Source organism: Sciurus vulgaris, assembly GCF_902686455.1.
Source record: "Sciurus vulgaris genome assembly, chromosome: 2".
Taxonomy (NCBI): Eukaryota; Metazoa; Chordata; class Mammalia; order Rodentia; family Sciuridae; genus Sciurus; species Sciurus vulgaris.
In genome coordinates this window covers 14,385,812-14,408,068 of record NC_136462.1, presented here as the reverse complement: position 1 = coordinate 14,408,068, position 22,257 = coordinate 14,385,812, and the positions used below count along the sequence as shown (strand labels likewise).

The following is a 22,257-nucleotide window of genomic DNA, read 5'->3' as shown; positions in this document are numbered from 1 at the left end:
ATGTGACATCAAGAAAAATAAGAAACAATTATATCTAGAAAGTGACAAAAGCTGTTTATGACACTGCATGTTGTACAATGCACCCGTGAGAAACACTAGGAGACAAGTCACCTATGTTGGCGTGGGGACTCCCAAGAGTCATCTGTTTTCCAACCTCAGGCAGAGGAGAGGTCTGGCCGGATGGAGCTAGAAGTGATCTGGAACTTCTCTCCTCTACTCGCAGGGCCTCCGTGTTGGCCAAGGGCTCCTGGGAGAAGTGGCTCAGAAGCCAGAGGCAGCTCCCACCTTCCTCAGCTGCACTGCTTGTCATGACAAAGGTCTCCCCTCCAGTCCCTGTCCCAAGACACCTCCAAAGCCTGACATCTAACTTGAAGGCCCACCTATGGGGTTTCATCTGTCATCCTCCCCATGATAAAAGGGCAGAGCCTCCTGGGGCTGGCGTGGGCGTCAAGGAAGCGCGTCTCAAATTGACTGACTCCTTAAAAAATCAGCAATTAATCCAAAATTGAGAAACAGAAGGAAAAAATCCTATACATCAAAATCATGTCAAAAGCTGTTGGCAGTACAATGCTTTTTTGTAACACAAGCTGTTTAAAGTTTAACCTTTAAGTAAATATTTGACGTATACACGACACAGCGTCTTGAGCGCACAGACCCCTTGCACACAATAACCAGCCATGGACTTATGCGGTCATCCCACATCTGCCACACTGGGCACCCAGAGGACCTCCGTCCAATTGTCACTGTCCCCACACAGTGACAGAGTCTGGCCAAGTCGTTTACATGTCCCACGTTCCTCCTGAAGCCATTCGCTATTGAGAAAATAAAGGTTTACAGTTCCCTTGAAATTAATTTAGGAAGAGGTGGCATTCAGAATTTCAACATAAAGGCATGTTAGCTACAGAGGGTTCTAGCATTCCAAAATAATTTTTCTTATAGGTGCAACTCCCCTCCCCTGACTGTAGTAGCCACCTTGAAGAGTTGAGAGGCAATTCCACAGTGACAAACGTGCTGCTTAACATAGCAGCACCTGGAGAGCGTGTGGGGCTTTCTTTGCCGAACGCTATTACAGTCCCAGATTCCAGGTAGGTCCGACGGGCCAGTGCCAGCGTGCCAGGAGCCCAAAGCTCGGCATACACTACGCATATCCTGCACGCCTAGCAAGGCACTGTGCACGCCCAGGGCCAGGGACCCGGGCGGTCCTCATAGCACATGGTGTTTGCCTCAGACCATCCCTGCTTCCATTCTCCCCAATTCTGGGAAGAAAGAACTAATTGAAACACCATCCGAGGAAACCCTGACATTTGCTATATGACTAATTAGACTAATTATTGTGATCATTAGTACTCCCTCATTTAACCAAAGCTCCCTGGGTACAGAAAGGTTATTAGGAAACAAATGAAAAACAAAGGCTCACCCCTGGTGAAGGAAAGCGTGTCTCAGGCACCACCGCCCAGTGCCCCCGCGACCCCGTGTATCTGGGCTGCACAAAATGGGAGTCAGAGGCATAGACAGATTTCTATCCAGGCTCCCAGGCCAGCCAAAATTCTCGGGGCCTCAGTGTGCTCATCTGCAAAATGACCACAGGGTCCTTCCAGCCCTGAAGGCCATCATTCCATGAAGCCCAAGGCTGGGTGGCCTGCACTTGGCTTTGATGCCAGGAAGACTGGATCATAACTACTGCATTTCCCCAAAGCCACAGATCTTTACACCACAGCCCCAGACACAAAAGCCCTAGTCCTGCATCAGGACCTCAGAGGACAGGAAAAAGACATGTGCCTGTGGGGCAGACAGTTGGGGAGTTCCAAGTTCAAGGTGTGGGGCCCCCAGGGCTTCCTTTGCATAAAAACTTCTAACTGGAAAAAAAGGAAGTCAACTCTTGCTAGACTCTAAAGAGGATTAGAATTTAGGATTACAGCAACCTTGTCCCCTCCTTTGGGAAAGGCTGCTTCTAACTTCTGGTCATGTTTGAAAGACTTCCCAAATTTTAAGACCAAGTCAAAAAACTACTGGGGCTGGGGTGGTGGCTCAGCGGTAGAATGCTTGCCTAGCATGTGTGAGGCACTGGGTTCAAGTCTCAGCACTGCATATATATAAATAAAATAAAGGTATGAAAAAATCAAATTGTTTAAAAAAAAAACAAAAGAAGCAACTATGAATTGCCAATAGAGAGAGGTCTGCAGAATATTACAGGTTAAAAAAAAGATGCTAGATGACAACAGCATGGGCCCATATGCATATAAAAATATATCAAAGACGTATCAATGTACACCTTACACACATTTGGGAGGCACCAGAATATTAGCACTGCTACCACTACACATCACAAAATTACAGGCAATTTTTATTTTGCTCCTCTGCATGCTACTATTCTCCTACAATGAACATAAATTTTTTGTGTAATTTTTAAGGACTCAAAGCCCTCTTGAAGATTGTTATTTATAGGCTACAACCAAAAAAGGAAATTACTGGGCCAGGGATGTAACTCAGTGGTAGAGCACTTGCGGAGGCCCTGGGCTCCATCCCCAGCACCGTGGAAATAAAAGGGGTTGGGGTGGGGCTGCTTTCGATCCTAAGGAAATATCTTTTTGCTCCAACATTTTTGCACAACACAACTCATTCAATCAACAAGTATTTGCCCTTTTATCCTCAGCTTCTGCATCTGCAAAATGGGAATATTGGAGCAGGGGCCAGGGGATAAGCCTTCAAATGCCTTTTAGAAGCTGAAGAAATTCATCACTGGCCTGAGGGTGCTTCCAACCTCTGAAAAGTTAATAAATTACCCTGATTTTGCAGCCAGCACCAGGAAACGGGAAGGAGCTTGAACAAAGAGTTGACTTCACTGCCACCCGCACAAGGGCACAAGCTCCCCACCTGAGCCCCAACTTTCCCACTGCACTGAATAGTGACCACATCAAAACCAGCAGTACCTCCCCCTGAGCCCCAGCAGATGCACAGGCACAGGTAAGCCCACATGCCCGGACAGCTGCGAGCTCCCAAGGACCACGACTGACATCTGTGGTGCATTTCACGTACACATCATCTCACCCACTACTCTCCCATCTCTGATCTTCTAGCCCTCACTACACATCAGGGAACGGGCTCAGAGGGCTAGAGTCATTTGTCCGACCTAACAGAACTAGTAAGTGGTAGAGTGAGGCTACACATTTGTCTGTCTGACACTAAGGTCAAGACTCTAAAGCAATTTCCTACAAGAGAATCCAAACCGCAAAGTGAATCCATCCTTGGGGATGGGGATGCCCAGAGAAGGGTGCTCACTGAGAACTCAAGGCCGTCCGGGGCATCCCCTGAGAGGCCACTGAATGTCACTCTCACTCAGGAACTTTCCTGTACCTGGGCCTCCCCTGAAAGCTGAGCCCACAGGGTTTTCCTGCTTCCAGGTGACACTGATGTCACCAGGAGGCCAGGGCCAAGAGACTACTACCACAGCCTTCTAGGGTTGCCAGAGACAATGGCCAGGTGCAGTCACATGACCCCCACCCCCAGCCAGCCTCCAGATGGCTCTGGAGTGTTAAGTAACAGCCTCTTATCTGCCACCCCCTGTGCAACCCAGCCAGCAAAACTGCTCGCCATTTCCTGGGGCCTACCACCTTGGGGAGCATTGACCAGAGTGGCCCAGCACAGTCTCGGCCTCCAGCAAGGGATATAAGGCTTACCTGCTCCTTGGCCTGAAGGGAAAACTGAGGCCCTGCTGACGTACGGAATCGGCCGTGGGCCAGGCCTTGTGCCCAGGGCCCAGCTTCCCTACAGACCTCGTCAGGACAGCTGGGGCTGCAAATCATAGTCATTTAGGGACTGAGCACGTGGGGAACAGGAGACTGAAAAGCAAACTCCAATGGGGAGCCTCTCGTCTTTTCTGGACAGTAGGTGAGTAACTGAGCAGGAGCCCTGGGCCCAGGGCTGGCACGTCATCTCACCCAAGCCAACAACCAGCACTCCAGGCTAGAGAAGAGCTGCATGTCCCATGCTACAGATGGGAAATGGAGAGACCACGTGGCATGTCCAATGTCACAGTACTAGCAGGAGGGAGACCTAGGGTTCAAACCCAGGCTGGCCACCCAGGCTGGCCAACAGTGGGGCAGGAGTTCTTTTATTTACTTAACTTCTATGGTACCAGGGATTGAACCCAGGGCCTGGCCATGCTAAGCAAGTGCTCTACCACTGAGTCTGAGTCCCAGCCCCTATTTCTTTATAAATCACAGTAACTTCTACAGAGTGAAATTGTGGGGGGTTGTTTTTGTTTATTTGTTGTTTTTTTGGTAACGGGGATGGAAACAAAGGACACTTAACCACTGAGCCACATCCCTAGCTAGCCCCTTTTATTTTTTATATTGATACAGGGCCTTGCTAAGTTGCTAGGGCTGGTCTCAAACTTGTGATTCTCCTGCTTCAGCCTCCAGAGCTGGGATTACAGGCATGTGCCACCAGGTCCTGCAGCTGTTGTCTTAAGTCACAGCTTGAGGAGTTTAGGAAAGTAAAACATATTCTATAGACCATTTCAAACACGACCCCCCCAACCCCCACAAAATGCCCCAATCTACAACCACTTCCAGACACAACTCTGACCCACTGCCTGGAACTGGGTTTTTCTGATCCCCCTGTAGGCAACCTGGTGCTGCGGTGGTCCTGTGCCCACCCACTCTCCCCTCTCTCCTCCTTCTGGAAAGCCACTCCTCACCTTCCTCATGCCGACTCACCTGGAGGGACCCAGGAGAGCTACAAGCATGCCGGGTTCCCACTTGCAGAATGATCACCTTGGCTGATCACAGAGGAGAAAATATCCTTTAAAACTGCCAGGAGAGGGACGCAGCCCTTCAACTCAATGTAGCCGCAGGCCAAATGTGAACAAGTGATGAGCTGGCATTTCTCAAAGGAATGGCCCAACAGGCTTCCCTGATTTACAAGCCAGTGGTAAACGCTTCAGGAATTCCAAAGGTCAGGGAAGAAGAGAGAAGCGGTCCTGGGGCCTTTGTTCTCAGGCTGCCTGGGTGTAAAAGCTGAATGAAAAGGCAAGGGGACACTGCTGCTTTTTTAATTAAACAGTCTCAGGCTCGCTTGGGTAAGGACAGGTTGAAGTTTGGTCATTACACCAACGGAACCCAGCAATTTGGGGAGTCTAGCAGAATGTGGGGAGAACTGCCAGAGCTCTTCGGCCCCAGGAACACTCGTTTTCATCAACGTTCTGAGAAACGCAGTCGAAGCTGACGGCAGATTTGTCTTTTTAGAATCTACTAAATACTGACGATCAGTGAGATTAGAAGCACCTTAAAAAAAATCTTAAGATGGCAGGGTCTCTCCCACAGCATGACACCAAATGACAGGAAAACAAAAGAAACAATGCAACAGGAAAATGTTGTGAACAGACCTTTTTAGGCAGGATCTATCACCTAGCTTTCATTTATACCTTCTGGATATGCCAGAGAGAACTGCTCAATCTCCTTCACAGGCCACAAATTGAGCAGTTAATGGGTTTATGCTCAAGTATGACAACTTGCTTGGTCGTAGGCAAGTAGGTGAGCCAAGGGGCTGATCCACAGGGAACATGGGATGTTTCACTCTGCTTAAGAGCCTGTGAATCACACTGACACTCAGTTCCAATATGTTCCTTGCAGTTTCTGAGTTAAAAACAGAATGCAGCTGTAGGAGCCAACACCTACATCGTGACAGGCTGTCAATCAGATGCAGACAGGCGCTGAAGAACTCAGCAACAGGCATAGGATGTGGTCAAACATACACATTAGCAAGTCTAACTGCTACCAAGACGCTGCTTAAGTAACATGCTTCCACACAAAGAGTACCCCAGATCTGACTCTCCTGTGCACCTCCGAACATGGTGACTCTAAATCCAGTTCATGCAAAGGGACCTAATAAAATGCACTTGCTCCTGGAAACAACTGATAAAGGAAACCTAAGGGAACTCAGGCAGAGTCCTAACCTAAAGCGAAACCTTATAGTCACCCTCAGATGCTCCCAGCCCACCCCTGACACTTCCTGTAACAAGACACTCTCCGCTACGGTTCAGGGCCCCCCAAAAGAAAGGGGGCTTTTTTCATTTCATTGCTCAAACCACAGTGAAGTCCTTGAGTCTGAAGTCAATTGCACTATCTACACCTCATGAATGACAGCCCACTCCAAATTTCCTTCATCCAACAAGCTGCCAAGAAAGCCAAAAGTACGTGTACCACGGAGATATGGGTGTCCCTCCAACACAGAGCCCCTCCCTTGCCACCCTGCATTCCATGTCTACAGTCTTAAAACGTTCTACAGCATCGTTCCCCCAACTTACATTTGCAACATGATTTGGTTCAAAAAGATGCCATCCACTAAATCCATATACAAAGTCAAGTCGTCCTGGTCGCCGCTTCCAAACGAGCCAAAAGTTTTCACCTGCGGGGAGGTGGAAGAGCAGAGAAAGGCAGGCAGTCACCCACAGGCACAAACCATCGAAAGTTCCGTGGGCAAAGGTGGGCTAGGGCAGTGTGGACACAAGCGGGTCACCCGCACACTTCAGCACGCACCAAGCCTACCCTTCTCCCAGGCCTCTGTCCCCTCCCGGCTCCGGGCAACGGACGCAAGGCAGGAGGAGCAAAACTTCCCAGTCACTTTTCTCCAGCGTCCGAGAGCGCGGGGGAAAAGGGGGGACTTTTCAATAAATTTCTCACGTCTCAGATCCATTGGAAAGCAGTGTGCCCACCCCAGCCTGTTCACGTTCCCACTTGGCGTCCCCCATTCCCCACCCGTCACCGCCACCCACCGGCTGGTCTAGGGGTTCAGAAACCCACGAGGGTATTTTGCGGAGAGTAGGGTCCTTTCCGGAAGGGACCACTCGGACCCCGTCGGTCCCGGGGCCGCCAGCCCAGCACCCAGCGGAAACAGGTGTACCCGCTGGGCCCCGGCCCAGCCGCGAGCGCGCAGTCCAGCGCCCCCGGACTGCAAGACACCCGCCCGACCCCGGCCGGCAGCCACTTGCTGTGTCCGCTGCGTCCGGGTGGGCACCCCAGCCCGGCGGGAGAGGCGCGGGTGCACCAACAAAGGGGCGGGGAGGCGGCGCACTCACCCAGGTCACCAGGGGGCTTTGTAGGAAGAGCTCCATGAGCTCCGAGACGGTCACGTCCATGCTGAGGCTGCGCCCACCGGCTCCGCGCCCCGCGCCCGCGTCCCCCGCGCCGCGGCACAAAGCGGCTCCGGCAGCGAGCGGCCGGCGGGGGCTGCGGCGGCTCGCGCCCGGGAGACAAAGGCGGGGCGCGCGAGCCCACGTTCCGCGGCTCCGGCGGCCCCGCGCCCCGCCCGGGGCTGGGGGAAGGGGAGGGCCCGCCGCTCGGGGAGGAACAATGCGGGCGGCCCCGCCCCTCGGCGGCCCTGGGCGACCGGCGCGCCGCCTCGCGGTGCCTGCGCCCGAGCCCCGGTGTGGGGAGGCTGCGCGGGCCGCGGGCGGCCGGCAGGCGCGCGGACGTGGGAGTCCCGGCCCGGCGTCCCGCACGTGGGCCCCGCCGAACGCAGCCGTCCCGCGCGTGGGGCCCCAGCACGTGGCGCCTCCCTGCGCGCGTGCGCCTGCGGCTGGCCCCGAACGCCACGTGCTGGCTGGGGTGCGTGGGCACCGGTGCGCGCCCGGAGCTGGACGCCTGCCCTGCGAGGCCGCCCCCGGCCGCCGCCCGCACGCACCCGGCGCAGGGTCCCGGCAGGTGCGGCCCCTAGATGGCTGCCAAGAGGCCCCGCCCAGGCTTGTGGCTAGAGAGCCGAAGCCGCGCGCCCCACGGCTGTGCCAGGCGCGGGAAAAGTGCTGGGGTTGACCCAAGGGCAGGCGGGGCGGGGCTCGGGCCCAGAGAGCAAAGAGGAAAGTTTAGGTTGAGTTTAGGCTGTAAGAGTGCTGCCTTTGAACCCCACCTGTGCCACCTTCCGGGCTACCTGTCTTCCGGAAGCTCCTGCAGGAAGCCCAGGATGTGGCCGCACAAACCTGGACACACCCCTGCCTGTGACTCTACCCACCTTTCACCCCACAAACCACCTGCATAACAGTTTAGTTGGCAGGAGACAGGAAAAGGGCAAGGATCCCTGGCTGGATGGAAGGCAAGCCCTCAGGACCCCCATGCTAAGACAAGTGCTTTGCGGGACGATGCAGAGCGAAGATCGAGGCCCCAGAGCCCTGATTCCAGGCCAATCTCTGCCACTAGACCTCCACCTGTAATAATGTTCACACCACTATCCAGTCGTTGTTAGAAGCACAATATGCGACTTGACGAATTTAATCCTGACTGTAAACCGTTTCTCAGATGAGTCAACTGGTGAGAGGTTGACTTGAAGCGCCTAGCGTAAGGCTTAGCAAGTATACAGAAGGCACTCAATCGCTGCCGGTTAGCTCCTTAGTCATTTTGTAAGTTGGCCCCGTCAAGTGTTGAGGCTGCGACATCTGCTGGTGACCTGTGGCATTACAGCCTACTTCTGGCGGTGAGGGTGTGAATGTGAGATTTCCCCGGAGGCCTAGGGCGCACTTGGGAGTCTCTGAAGTGTGCAAGTCAAGGTAACAGAAAAGACAGAGACTGCCGAGGCACTGAAGTTTGGGGACTACTTGTTTGGGGGGCGGGCGTGCATCAGAAATTCATTAGAAGAGTTCCTTAATTGTCCACAAAGCAACTCGGTTAGAAAACAAATATTACGTGTGTCCACATCCATCTTTCTTGTCAGTCCCTGTACTGAGAAGTAAGCAGTGCTGGGTGGCCAGGGTTTTTCTCATACTAATCTCAATTTGTAAAGGTTATTTATCTAATAAGCCTAAGAAATGCTTTGGACAAATGCTTTGTGACAATTGTAAGACATTTCCCATCGTGGTGTGGAAATTTCTCCCTGGGGATATTGACAGTCCTGGGCCGCAGCCACCTCAGGAATTTCTCTTCTGGGTCAGTTCGCTGTGTGGTTCATGATCATAGATGTGTCCACCCACCACCATTCCCTGGCTGGGCTGCTTCACCCCATCAAAGGATTTAATCTGCTCCCTTGTTCCCTGTGAGGCAACCAGGCAGGTGAACTGGATGGTACCCAGGTTAGGTGTTGAAAGGCTTCAAAGGACAGGGTGACCTGGGCCAGCTATTTCTTACAAGTCTTTAATCTGTGAAATCAGAATAAGAACATTTTTTCCTGTACTAGGGCTTCACAAGGTAAATTTGAAGTTCAAGGTGATGCATAAGAAGGGGTGCAGACACCGGGCATGGTGGCACACGCCTATAATCCCAGCAGCTCAGGAGGCTGAGGCAGGAGGATCACAAATTTGAGAGCAGCCTCAGCAACTTAGCAAGGCCCAAGCAACTTAGCAAGACCCTGTCTCAAAATAAAAAGATTAAAAGGACTGGGGATGTGGATCAGTGGTTCAGCACCCCTGGGTTCCATCCCCCACCTCACCCCATACAGAAAGAGAAGGAGGAAAAGTTGAATAGGTATTTCAAGTTAGTCACAAATGTCCTTATTCTCTAAATGGTCAGTTCTCAGTTGGATTCATTTAACTTTGTCATTTAACTATGAGATTTAAGTAAGGCTTTATAAGAATACATTCCTGCATAAATCAGTATAAAATAATGAAACAAACCTATGACAAATATAATATTCTATGATGGTTTTATATTCTGTCACAGATTTGACATTTTAGAAAATTCTTAAAATATTGAAAAAAGTTAATATTGTGAAATTCAGGAACAAAATCAAGGATTTGGAGACTTTGGGGATGGATGCATTAAGAGAACATCTATGTTCCAGCCAACTGCTTTAAAGGCTTTTTTTCAAAGAATAGGCAATAATACACTAAAACATGGAAATATGGAAGTTTAAATATAATATGGAGGGCTGGGGTTGTCGCTCAGTGGTGGAGTGCTTGCCTAGCATGTGTGAGGCACTGGGTTTGATCCTCAGCAACACATAAAAATAAATAAGGGGGCCTGGGGAGTTAGCTCAGTCGGTAGAGTGCTTGCCTTGTAAGCACAAGGCCCTGGGTTTGATCCCCAGCACCCCAAAAAATAAAATAAAATAAAAATAAATAAGGCCCATCAACAACTAAAAAAATTTTTTAAAAAAAGTAAATAAATGTGATATTGAAAGACAATATGCTCAAGTAAACATTTTAACCATTTTCTTCTGCCTCTTACTTTCTCTGAAAGATACAGGTTGAGCCATGTGAAATTGCTGCTATTTGTCAAACTTTGGCCTATAAAAAATCACCATTTCAAATGGTTCAACTTAAAGGCTAACAATAACTTACAGCGAATACTAATGGAGTATTTATTCTTTTAGTCAGTATTCTAAGCATTTTACTCATTTAATAATCACAACAATCCCATGTGATAGGTGCTATCATTATTCCTATTTTAGAGTTAGGACTGTACTACTAATGGATTCATTATTATTAGCTAGACACTGTGTTAAGCACCTTGAACAAGACATGAACTGTGTAAGAGGCCCTGGCTTCTATCCCTGGCACTGCACTCACACACAGACACAACACAAATCTTGTTATGGTTTGGGCATGAGCTGTCCCCTGAAAAGTTCATGTGTTGGGTGTCTCCCTCCCGCCTCCTTCCTGGCTGCCATTAGCTGAGCAGCTTCCCTCTGCCATGCCTTCTGCCATGATATTCTCTGTCATCTCAGCCCCAGAACAATGGAATCAGCTGACCATGGACTGAACCTCTCAAACTTTAAGCCTGAAATAAACTTACCCTCCTATAAGTTGTTCTTTTCAGGTGTTTGGGTCACAGCAATGCAAAGTCAACTGACACCAACCTATTCTCAAAAAGGAGTAAGAAATGAACACAAAGTTAAATTTCAGCATTTTTAATACCTACCTACCTACTGATAAAAATGATTAAAATTCGGGGCTGGGGATGCCGTTCAGTGGTGGAGAGCTCACCTTGCATGTGTGAAGCCCTGGCTTCAATCCCAATAGTGAAAAAAGAAAAAATGAAACAATTTATTATTAAGCTGGATTAGTAGATGAGACAATATAATTTCGCATGAGGAAGGTTTACATGCATCAGTTTGGAGCCAGCAGACCTCTGGGGCTGAGTCCGGACTCTGCCCCATTGACAGTGTAACTCAAAACAAATTTCTTGGCTTCTCAGCCCTGGTTTCCTGTCAGCACAATTTGGCTATTACTGTCAATCTCCCAGGACTGTAGTGAGGACTCGGAACCATCTAGGTGAAGTGCCTGGCATGTCCTAAATGATTGTTAAAGCTACTAAATCATTAAAATTCCCATAGCACTTGACATTTTTTCAAAGCATCCTCGTGTAAATAATATTGCTGGTTATCATAGCATTTCAATGGAAGAGGCAGGTGACCTACCTAAATTTTCTCAGCCAATTTGGGACTGGGTTGAGCCAGCCATTCTGAGCAGGTCCAGACTCTCTCTTGCTGACTACACATTCTGAGACACAGGCTGTGTGGTGAAGCTGTGTGTTGGCTCAGAACTGTGTTCTCTGAGAACGTAGTGAAGACCAGGTGGCCCCGACTTGAAGAGGCTTGGGATGCATAGCACGACGTCATGCTTCTAAATTATCATTATGGTGGTGCTGGGTTTTTTTGACATAGGGTCTTACTATGTTACCCAGGCTGGCCTGGGCCCAAGTAATCCTTGCGCCTCAGCCTCCCGAAGAGCTAACTCAGGGTACACCCCGCTAGAAAGCATCTTGGGAAGCTTGATAAGGTCCAGAAATAGTGTAAAGGAGGGTGTGTTTGACTCGTGCTTCTTTTAGGGATTCTGGAGAGGCTTTGAGGCGATATTTTCCCAGGACATAGAAGGATAAGTAAGAATATTCCTTGCAGAGTTGAGCACAATATTCCAAACAGAGGGCACCCATGGGCGAATATGTATGAAGGGAACCCCAGGTGATAAGATGCAGAGGGAGGGGATGCTGGTGGGGCAGGCCGGAACCTCTTGCAAGGGGCCTCTTGGGCCCAGGCAAGAGTTTGGGCTTTATCCTAAGAAGGGGAGTCAACGGAAGTGCTGAGACTGAACTAGACCTTAAGTGGGTTTGTGTTTCAGGAAACTCATCTCTGTACAACCTCGAGAAATGCATTAAAGGGGGAAAGGTGCAGAGATAAATCAGGAGACTTCAGCAGTGATCCCTGTGAGGGACGAGCAGAGCCCGCTTGGAGCTGTGGGCGGGGAAGAGGGCTAGGCACTGCTCTAAGGGGGGTGGGGATGGGAGAGGAAGAATGAGTTGCCACCAGCCCTGGGGAGCCCACCCATATTTCTCTCTGTCTCTGTCTCTGTCTCTGTCTCTCTCTCTCTCTCTCTCTCTCTCTTTGATACCGGAGATTGAACCCAGGGACCTTAGCCACTGAGCCACATCCCCAGCCCTTTTGAATATTTTATTTAGAGACAGGGTCTCACTGAGTTGCTTAGGGCCTCACTAAGTTGCTGAGGCTGGCTTTGAACTCTGTGATCCTCCTGCCCCAGCCTCCTAAGCAGCTGGGTTCATGGCGTCCTCTACCACGCCACCACTCATATTTCTCTAGTGGCCACCCACAAGATGGAGATCCCTCAAGCCCTGTTTGAATCAGAATCTGCATTTTAACAGGATCTCTTGTTGATTCCTGGACACTTTAAGAAAACTCCAGAAAACTTGCTCCTATTCACCCTTTCTTTGCCAGCCAGCCTCCAGCATGAGCCTCAGTTTGGTAACACTTGCTGTAAATGCACGGGGCTAGAGGACACATCCAAACTTGAACATGTTCATGGTGCCTGGCATCAGACATCTGCAGGGAATGGAAGGGAAACAGGTTTGCAATGGCGGAAACACCCAGGTGGCCCTGGGTGAGTTAGTAAATGACAGGAAGAAGCAAGGAAAAGGAAAGAGGGTGGTTCCTTCCAGAACTCCAAACCTGTGCTGTGTTTCCACGTGTGACATCAATAGGTGAGGCTGAAGAGTTTTGTGGAACACCAAAGCAAGGGCACATGTTCAACAGAGCTTTAAAAGGGGATTTTAAAAACTCCAGAGAGTGGACTCCAAGTCCTTGCCCTCAAAACAGCGACCTCAGACTCTCTGCTCACAGCCAGTACTGAACAGGACCAAGCATTTTCAGGTTCTGGTGCAGGCTCTGAACCGGGATCCTAACTATGGGGTTCTGAAAACACCTTTTATGCTGGAGCAGAGGATCTGATTGAAGCATCAACAGTAGAGGGCAGCCGCACTTCACCAGTAGAGGGCACCCTTGGGCTTCCACGACTCTGTGATCCCATCAAGGAGAAGTGGAGACTCCTGCAGTTGTAATTTGCTGTTCCCTAATTGTGAGGGAATTTCGGCATCATGGTTATAAGCCACTTTTCAATATTTCTATTTGAGAACTGAGTGTTCCAATGCCTTTTGTCCATTTTTCTGTAGGATTTTTGGACAACCTAAACATTTTTAAGGGTTCTTCTTAGAGATTAGGGGGTTTGCCCTTTCATGCCATATGTTGCCATATTTTCTGCCCAGTTTATGATTTGTCTTCCTAGTTTGCTTTTGGTGTTTGTGTTTGTACAAAAATTTACATATTGTTATATAGTCACATTTATCATTGTAGTGAATTACATTAATTAACTTTCAGATGTTGAACCAGCCTTGCATTCCTGGGATGAACCTTGGTTACCATCAGGATTTATTACTTTTATGCATCCTTAGATTCAATTTGCTAGGAATTAGTTGAGATTCATTGAGAATTTTCACATGTATATTCATGAGGGGTGTTGGTCTATAGTTTTCTCTTTTTGTAATGTCTTTTGTGGGGGGGGGTCAAGTAATGCTGACCTTCGTAAAATAAATTGGGAAGTGATCCCTCTCAGTGCTGGGGTTGAACCCAGGGCCTTGTACAATTCCTTCCTCTTGGTATCCTAGAAGACTTTGGTACAGTTGCCATTATTTTCTCTTGAATATTTGGTAGAATTTGATTTATTTGATTTTTCAGTAAAGACATCTGGACCTAAAGTGTTAGTTGCTTTAGTTGCTGGAATTTTTTTTTTTTTTTTTTTTTTGTACTAGGGATTGAACCTAGGGGCACTTAACCCTTAAACCACATTCTCAGTCCTTTTTATTTTTTGAGACAGGTTTTGCTAAGTTGCTTAGGGCCTCACTAAATTGCTGAGGCTGGCCTCAAACTTGCCATCCTCCTGCATCAGCCTCCAGAGCTGAATTTATGGGTATGTGCCACCACGCCCCATGCTGGATGGTTTTTTAACTGCAATTGAGCTGAGATAAAGGACTTATATGAAGGCATGATTAAAATTTTGTTTTTTTGCAGTACTGGGGATTGAACCCAGGGGTGCTCTAGTCCTGGGCTGTGACCCCAGCTCTTTTTATAGTTTATTTTGAGAAAGGGTCTGACTTAATTTTCCAGGCTGGCCTTGAACTCACAATCTTCCTGTCTCAGCCTCCTGAGTAGCTGGTATTATTGGTGCAGGCCACCAGGTCCGGTTTACAAATTCAATTTCTCTAACAGAGACAAACCAATCAGATTACCTGTTTCTTCTTGATGAAGCTTTGGTAGCTGGTACCCTTTAAAGAATGTCTCTATCTGATCTTAGCTGTGAACTGTGTGGTCATAGACCTGTTCCCACTACTCCCGTATTGTCCTTGTAACATCCATAGTGACTGCTGGTGTTCCGTTCCTCTTTCACTTTTGCTCTTTTTAATTGTGTTTTCTCTCCTTTTCCCCTGTGGTCAGTTTGCTAGATGTTTTATCAACTTGATTTTTTTTCCAAAGAAAAAATATTGCTTTTATTTTTCTTACGTTAATGTCATTGATTTCTACTCTTTATTTTATTCTTTCTGCTGGTTTGGATTTAATTTCCTTTTCCTCCTTCCATTTTTTTTGTAGTGCTGGGGATCAAACCCAGGCCTTGTGCACACTAGGCAAGTGTTCTGCCACCCACCTCCCCTGCCCTCATGTTTTGATTATGTGTCATACCTAATAATCCATTTCCAACTCCAAGATGATAAACATTTGCCTCTTAGCTTTCTTGTAATAATTTCATGGATTTGATCTTACATGGATTTGGTCTTTCATCCATTGTGAGCTAATATGCGTGAGGCAAAAGCACAACATCATTCTTTTGCATTGACTATTGTTTTAGCTCCATTTATGGAAAAGATTATTGCTTCCTTATGGAATGACCTTCACAACTATATTAAGGTTGTCCAGAGGAACAGCACACACACATACACACAATACACAGTACCTCTATGGTTCACTTCTGTGGTTTTGGTCATCCATGCTCTGAAAACATGGAAAATTTCAGAAATAAAATTTTTGGAAGTTTAAATTTCCTGATGTTCTGAGTAGTGCAGTAAACTCTGCGCCACCCGTTCTCATCCAGAGCGTGAGTGGTCCCTCGTCCAGTGTATCCACACAGTATACGCTACCCACCCAGAAGGCACTGGGTAGGCACCTCAGTTATCAGATTTACTGTTGTGGTACTTCAGTGCTTGTGTCCCAAGTGATCCTTTTTTGGGCTTAATAATGACTTCAAAGTCAAAAGTTGGGATGCTGGCAATTCAGAGGTGTCAAAGGAAGCCATAAAGTGCTTCCTTTCAAAGAAAAGGTAAAAGTTCTCAGTAAGGAAAAAAAAAAAAAATGTAGGCTGAGACTGCTTCTGTCTGTGACATGGGAGAACAATTCGTGCTGGTTTTGCTGTCACATCCCGCACTGTGGCAGTTACACTGTGACCAGTGCTTAGTCAAGATGGAAAAGCGTTAAATAATAGAACATGGTACCAGCCAAGGTTCCAGGCATCCACTGGTGGTCTTGGAAGGCATCCCCACGCAGAGGGGACTAGGGTTGTCTGTTGGAGTGCAGCCCACCTTCTAAGGGGCCATCCTTGTGCCTCACCTTTACAGGTTTGCTGGAACGAGTCTAGTGATGGGGTTAAAAGCAAAGGTGGACGTGGGGGTGGGTCCTGAAGAGAATCGGAGTATCTGGTATGGAACTACCCAAAGCGGGGTTCATCTCCTCAGACACCTCAGACACAAAAGGCCACAGATGGGGGTGTTTAAGCAACAGAAATGTACTTCTCACAGTTCTGGGGCCAGAAGTTGAAGACCAAGTTAGCAACAGGCTTGCAGATGGCCACCTTCTGGCCCTGTGCTTGCATGGCCTTTCCTTTGAATATACAAGGATACGCAAGAGTACCAGGGTCTCTTCCTCTTCTTGTAAGAGCACCAGACTTACTGGAGTATGACTCGTTTAACCTTAACTATCTCCTAAAGGTTCCTTCTCCAAAGAGTAGTCCCGTTGAGGGTTGCCACCAACATATGGATCGGGGTGGACGCAGTTCTGTCTGCAGCACCCATCAATGCCCTTGGGTTGACACACTGCAGGGTTGAGAGCTCCACCTGCATTTTAATTCAGTCACTCACAGGATGATGCTAGAGATCCGGGTGTTAGCAATCGCAGCTGCAGCAGCTACAGATCAGGGTCTCAGGACAAAACGAGAAGCTTTCCATTCATTTATGTAGCATTTGTCTGGAAATTGAAATGCCAGAGTCCATCTTTTCTAGTTCCACTTTGCTCAATGAGCTTAGGTTCAGTCAGTCAATCTTCTTATTGTTAGTTTGGTGAAAATGTTCAAATATCAGAACCTTGCTTCTTAGAAGGATCTGATTAGGAGTAGCCAATGGTCATATTCCAATATCTTCACTTTGCATTATGCCATGGACTATCCATGCTTTCTCTGCTACTGGGAAATCATTAAAATAATTTAAATAAATTGCTTAAATCATTAAACTCATTCAAAGTCATTAGTGCCTTTAAATTTAATCGTATTAGAAAAATCAATTCCAGAAATCCCTTAAAATTAAGATTCCGTTCTCTAGAACCAGTCTTGGTCCTAAAATCTGTGAGTTTGCTAGAGCTAAAATAATAAAATATCACACATTGGGTAGCTTAAGCAACAGAAAAAAAATTTTTTTCCCCACGATTCTGGAGGCTCAAAGTCCAGCAGGCTTGGTTTCTTCTGAGACATTTCTCCTTGGCTTTAGATGGTGTCTTTTCCCTGCATCTTCACGTGATCTTCCTTCTGTGTCTGTGTACCAATTTCTTCTTCTTATAAGAACATTTTATGTTGAACTGAATGCTACTCCAATGGCTCATTTTAGTTGGTGGCGCACACCTGTAACCCCAACAACTTGGAAGACTGACGCAGGAGGATCACAAGTTTGAAGTCAGCCTCAGCAATTTACCAAGGCCCTAAGCAACTTAGGGAGAGCCTGTCTCAAAAATAAAAAGGGCTGGGGATGTAATTCACTGGTACAATGTCCCTGGGCTAAATCACCAGGGTCTTTAAAGATCCTATGTACAAAGGCAGTCATGTTCTGAGGAGTGAGGATTAGGGCTTTCATGTATGAATTTTGGGTACATACAATTCAGCACATAATAGTATCTGTTGAAAATTGGCTGACTGTGGACTCAAGATTTTCCTTTTAAAAATTCAGTTCTACTCCAGTTGATCTCTGTCTACATGCCAGTACCCACTGTCTGACACTGCTTTCTAGAGTTGTTGTTTCTGTGTTGTAGTGCTGGGTATGGAACAGAGGGCCTGAGCACGGAGGACAGGTATGCCACCACTGAGCTCCATCTCCAGCCCTAAGTTTTGAAATCTGAAAATGCAAGTCCTGGGGATGAACCCAGGTCTGTGCACAGGCCAAGCATGTACTCCACCCCTGAGCTATACTTCCAGCCCATGTTTCTTGTTTTTTGTTAGTCTAGTGTTTGTTTGTTTTTTGGTGCTGGGCATCAAGACCAACCACAGAGCTGTCTTCAACCCATATGAATTTTAGAAGCAGTTTTTTCAACATCTCCATAGAAGCCAACTGGGATTCTGACAGGGATTGCGATGAGCCCGTGGATTAATGGGGGAGTATTGCCACCTTAACAATACCAAATCTTCAATCCATAAGCATTGGAGATAGTCCATTTACTCAAATCTTTTTCAGTTTCTTCCAAAAATATATAGTTTTCTGGATATAAACATTGCACTTCTTTTGTTAAATCTGTTTCTAAGTATTTTCCCATTTTTATTTACTTTGCATTCCTTTCATTCTTCGAAGAGTACAGCAGCACACAGATTCTGTGTCCAGGGGCCTTAGCAGGAAGGCTGCTTCAGAACTTGGCACAAGCCACGCCACTGTGTCCATGGGCATGAGAGTTACCTCTTCCCAGGCTACTCTGGCTGTTTGGTTTGTCACCAGGAGTCACTGTTGTTCTTTGCTTTGTATACATAAACACATCTTTTGCCCAAACAAATAAGTTCCCTGGGCTCCTGGTTTGGAGATTCCTCTCTCAGTGAGACCAAATCAAAACCATAGGTTAGTTTAGTTGTTATCTCATCACCTTCCTCTAGGGTAGTGCTTTAGAAGTGATAAGAAAATCTAAAGCAGCAAGTTCTTCATGACTTAAAGTAGTATCAAAGTAAAATGTTGATCTGTATAAGATGGGCACAAGGACACGAATCTGCAGGGCCAGCTACCTGGGAGGCTGTGAGAAATGTGAAGTTCAGAGGTCCATTTTCACAGTATAGTATCTAGCCTGAATTGGGAAGTTAGGATCCAATTATAGCCATTTTAACTGTGGCCCTTCTCTCTGCCGCCCCCATTTTGAAATTAGCTAACCACATAGGCTGCAACTCGATTCCTCCTCTTGGATGGAAGCAGGCAGACTGCCTGCCCAAGTGTGCTCGCTAGCCAGGGCCAAAGGCACGCCCTTCTGGCAGTAGTTTGCTCTGCAGACCTGCTCTGACCACTTGTTTGATTTGTTACCACTCCTCGGTATTTCTTTTTTTTTTTTTTTTTAGTGCTGGGATCGAACCCACAGCCTTGTGCTTACAAGGCAAGCACTCTTCCGACTGAGCTATCTCCCCAGCCTGACTCCTCGGTATTTCTAACAGGCTGAGGCAGGAGGATGGCTTCAGCCAGGAGTTTGAGACCATGCTGGGCAACTTCCCTTACTGTTCTCCTTCCTGCCCTGCCTTAAATGAGCCCACCACCAAAACTCCTCCCATGACCTGGCTCTGCTAAGGCTCCATAAAACCTGGACCCTCGTGGTGCCCCTCCGATGCCTGACAGCATGATTCCACTGCTTAATAAAAGGCATTGCTGATCCGTCAAGGAGTGTAGCCGTTTCGGACATTTTTGCTTTCAGTGATCGCTTTTTGGGGGGCTTTTAAAATATGTGTGTTCTTTTCAGAAATAAACATATCCCTGTTATTATTACTATGGCAAAGTGCCTACTGCATCTACACAGGGAATCCACAAAGCCAACCCATCTACTGCTGCATCTATGCACCTAGTCACCATCTGTGGTGTGGGAGGATCTGCCTTTTAGGGACTCCTATTGCTGTAAATCTACCAAGGCGTAAAAGTTTAAGAGCCCAAGATTTAATAATTATCATACCAATTGATGAGTGGTCTCTGAAATCTATAACTCATGCCTAGGACAGTTAAGGAGTTAGAGGTACTGGAACCAGGGATGAACAGACCAGGAAAAGCTTGAAGAATCGTGATTTTAAGTACTGTTGAAATTATTCAAGACATGTTCGTAACACCAACCACTCCCTGGTGGTTACATACCCCCTACCTTAGTTACACAGAATTATCAAAAATACAAAGGACAGAGATCTTGAGTCCTCCCTTTATATCCCCCTGGGTTCAATAACCAGTACCAGGGGAAAAAAAGAAGGGGCGGGTAGGAGTTCACACATTATGGCAGAGTCCTTTAGAACACAGCATGATTGTCAGGGACACAAGAAATGTGGCCTGGCTAGAGCCTAGGAAGGAGGAGTGCCTGATGACTCTCAGCATTTAAGAAGTAAGAAGAGCTATCAGAAGGCAAAGCAGGACGTTAAAGCACAGTGCTATTATAGAAACCAGGAGACGGTCCCAAGAGTGGGTGGGAGCCATGCTGCCTAAGTGTCAAATAATGTGAAACAAGGGGTCATTGGATTTGCAGGGAGGATGTGACCTACACCAGAGTAGTTCCTCTGGAATGGCGGTGTGGAGTTTCAGGTGTAGAATGAAATTAAATAAGTGAACATAAACACATCTAGCATCATGTCTAAGTACCACTATTTCCTTTAAGTCCACCTTAGAATTTATCTGGGAGATGGAAAAGGTCAAAGAAAGTTGTTTCCAGCAGAGCTATTTTAAGAAACCAGACATCTGATCTAGTCATTAAGACATTTAGTATCTGAAAAGTATCTCTACAGTTTTCTTTCAGATTTATCACTTGAAGACCCAAGAGGAGATATTAAGGCCAATGAGAAAAATCAATGTGATTACCAGGAATTAAAACATACTGATGACTACCCTTTTACCATGTCTCTGTAGGTGACAATAATCCATCCCATGAAAAATTCTATAATCCTTTTGCTTGAAAAACATAGTATTACAGCAGTAAAGGTTAATGTAATCCATATATAAAAATTCTGAGGTCCTAACTTGTCCCCTGATAAGGGATTTTTGACAATGCTTTTAAAACCTCTCTGGGCTGGGGATGTAGGGCAGTGGTAGGCTTGCTTAGCATGTGTGAGGCCCTGGGCTCTGCCCTCCAGCACTTCAGGGGTGAGGAGGGAATCCTATAAATCTGTTGATGACCTCAAGTTTTCCACTTAGCCCTTCCAGCTTAAACTTGTTACTGTTTGATCTTGTAACCTTTACAAAGACTACAGCTTAAATCAGTCAAGAATAAAAACAGTGGCAACATTCTTCCCTGCTCTTTGCCTTTTAATTTCCAAATTTACTAAGATTGAATTGCAAATTAGAATTCTGGAGAAAATTACATGCAGGTCTGGGTAAACTGAGTATGGAAAAAAAAAATCAGACATCATTCCTACTAAAAAATGCCAGGAAAGCGTTTTTGGACGAGAGGACAAAGGTGTTTCCCGCAGCAATTACAAATCTTTTTTAACTGTTGGTCACTCTGAGAGGTCTTTTTTTTCTTCTTCCGATTTAAACATTGCAAAATGAGAAAAAGAACTAACTAGTATCACTAAGGTGAAAAATAACATATAAATAACAATGTTCATGTCCAAAATGTTATTTATGATTACATGTGGACTTTCTCTTTCGTGCTGGGGACTGAATCCAAGCCCAGGATATGCTAGCTTTAGTGCTCTACCAATGAGATACATCTCAGTCCTTTTTATTTTGAGGCAGGGCCTCACGAAGTTGCTGAGGTTGGCTGGGAAGTTGTGATCCCTGCCTTGGCTGGGATTATAGGTGAGCACCACCATGATTGACAAGACTATGAACACCTGGTCTGGAGGTATACTTGGTGGTCGAGCATGAGATGCAAGGTTCAATCCCACCCCCCAAAAAAATAAGAAAGAAAAAAATGGTATGGACTTTGAGTCAGATGGAACTGTGTGAAGACAAAAGTTAATTTCTTGCTAATGGCACACCTCCTCGAGATGACAAGCTATTTCAGACCTCGCTTCTCTAATTACAGCATTTGTGTCATTTTTGTTTACATAGACGTAATTGCTAATGACAAAGGAAATATAATAGTCCACCAGGACTGTTATAGGCATCTCTTAACTGAGGAGGCCAAGAGTTAGCATCTATTTTTGATAGACCACAATTCATGGAGGCAAGTGGACACTTCACTCTTCAAGAATCCTCAGAATACCAAAGCAAGTGTTTAAAAGAGTCAGAAAGGTCAGTTTAAATTAATCCATACTTGATATGGAACTTTCTTTCTAGGTAATGTGGAAAACAATTCACTTAACTGTTTTTTTTTTTTTTATTCCCAAGTTGACGAACTTTAATTGTAACAACCAAAATATGTGACTTTAGAGTAGCTTTATACTTCAGTGAAGTAAACTTCTCTTACTGTCAATTATGCTTTCAACATGTTATTTACTGAGGAATAAGCCAAAGAAAAGTTAAGCTAGAAGCACACAGTGCTTTGTTAGATAACAAATTAAAGCAAATGATACCTTCTATGCTCTTCATTTTAAATAAAGAAGGGCAGGTAGAACTGAGATTCCAATTTTCTTGAGTTTGCTATTCCTTCTCACACACCCTGCAGTCTGGAGACTGCCAGGCTTTCAGCGTCTCCTTATTCAGAAGGCAGCTGTCCTCAGAGGATGCTGGGATAAATCCAGGGTCTCATGAATGCTCGGCAAGTGTTCTACACTAAGCTATATGCCCAGCCCCGCAACACTGTTTTAGCAAGGTGCTATCTGATGGTCCTCAGATATTTATTTAGGAACCACCTCTTACAACT

At 46.7% G+C, this 22,257-nt stretch overlaps 1 protein-coding gene across 4 annotated transcripts in view; it reads right to left on the bottom strand.

Moving 5' to 3' along the window:
• Positions 1–7,342, bottom strand: part of CCDC88C (coiled-coil domain containing 88C) — a 153,257-nt gene extending 145,915 nt beyond the window's left edge. For 2 of the 4 annotated variants that reach the window (XR_013762218.1, XR_013762219.1), the window contains exons 1-2: positions 7,079–7,342; positions 6,308–6,408 (exon numbers count right to left, since the gene is read on the bottom strand). Coding sequence is in view for 1 of the 4 variants with exons in the window: in XM_079129540.1 (XP_078985666.1) it covers positions 6,308–6,408; positions 7,079–7,138 (161 nt within the window). In the remaining 3 variants the exon portion in view is untranslated. The remainder of the gene's footprint in view (positions 1–6,307; positions 6,409–7,078) is intronic. The other 2 variants (XR_013762220.1, XM_079129540.1) reach the window with 2 other exon arrangements.
• Positions 7,343–22,257: the final 14,915 nt, after the last annotated feature.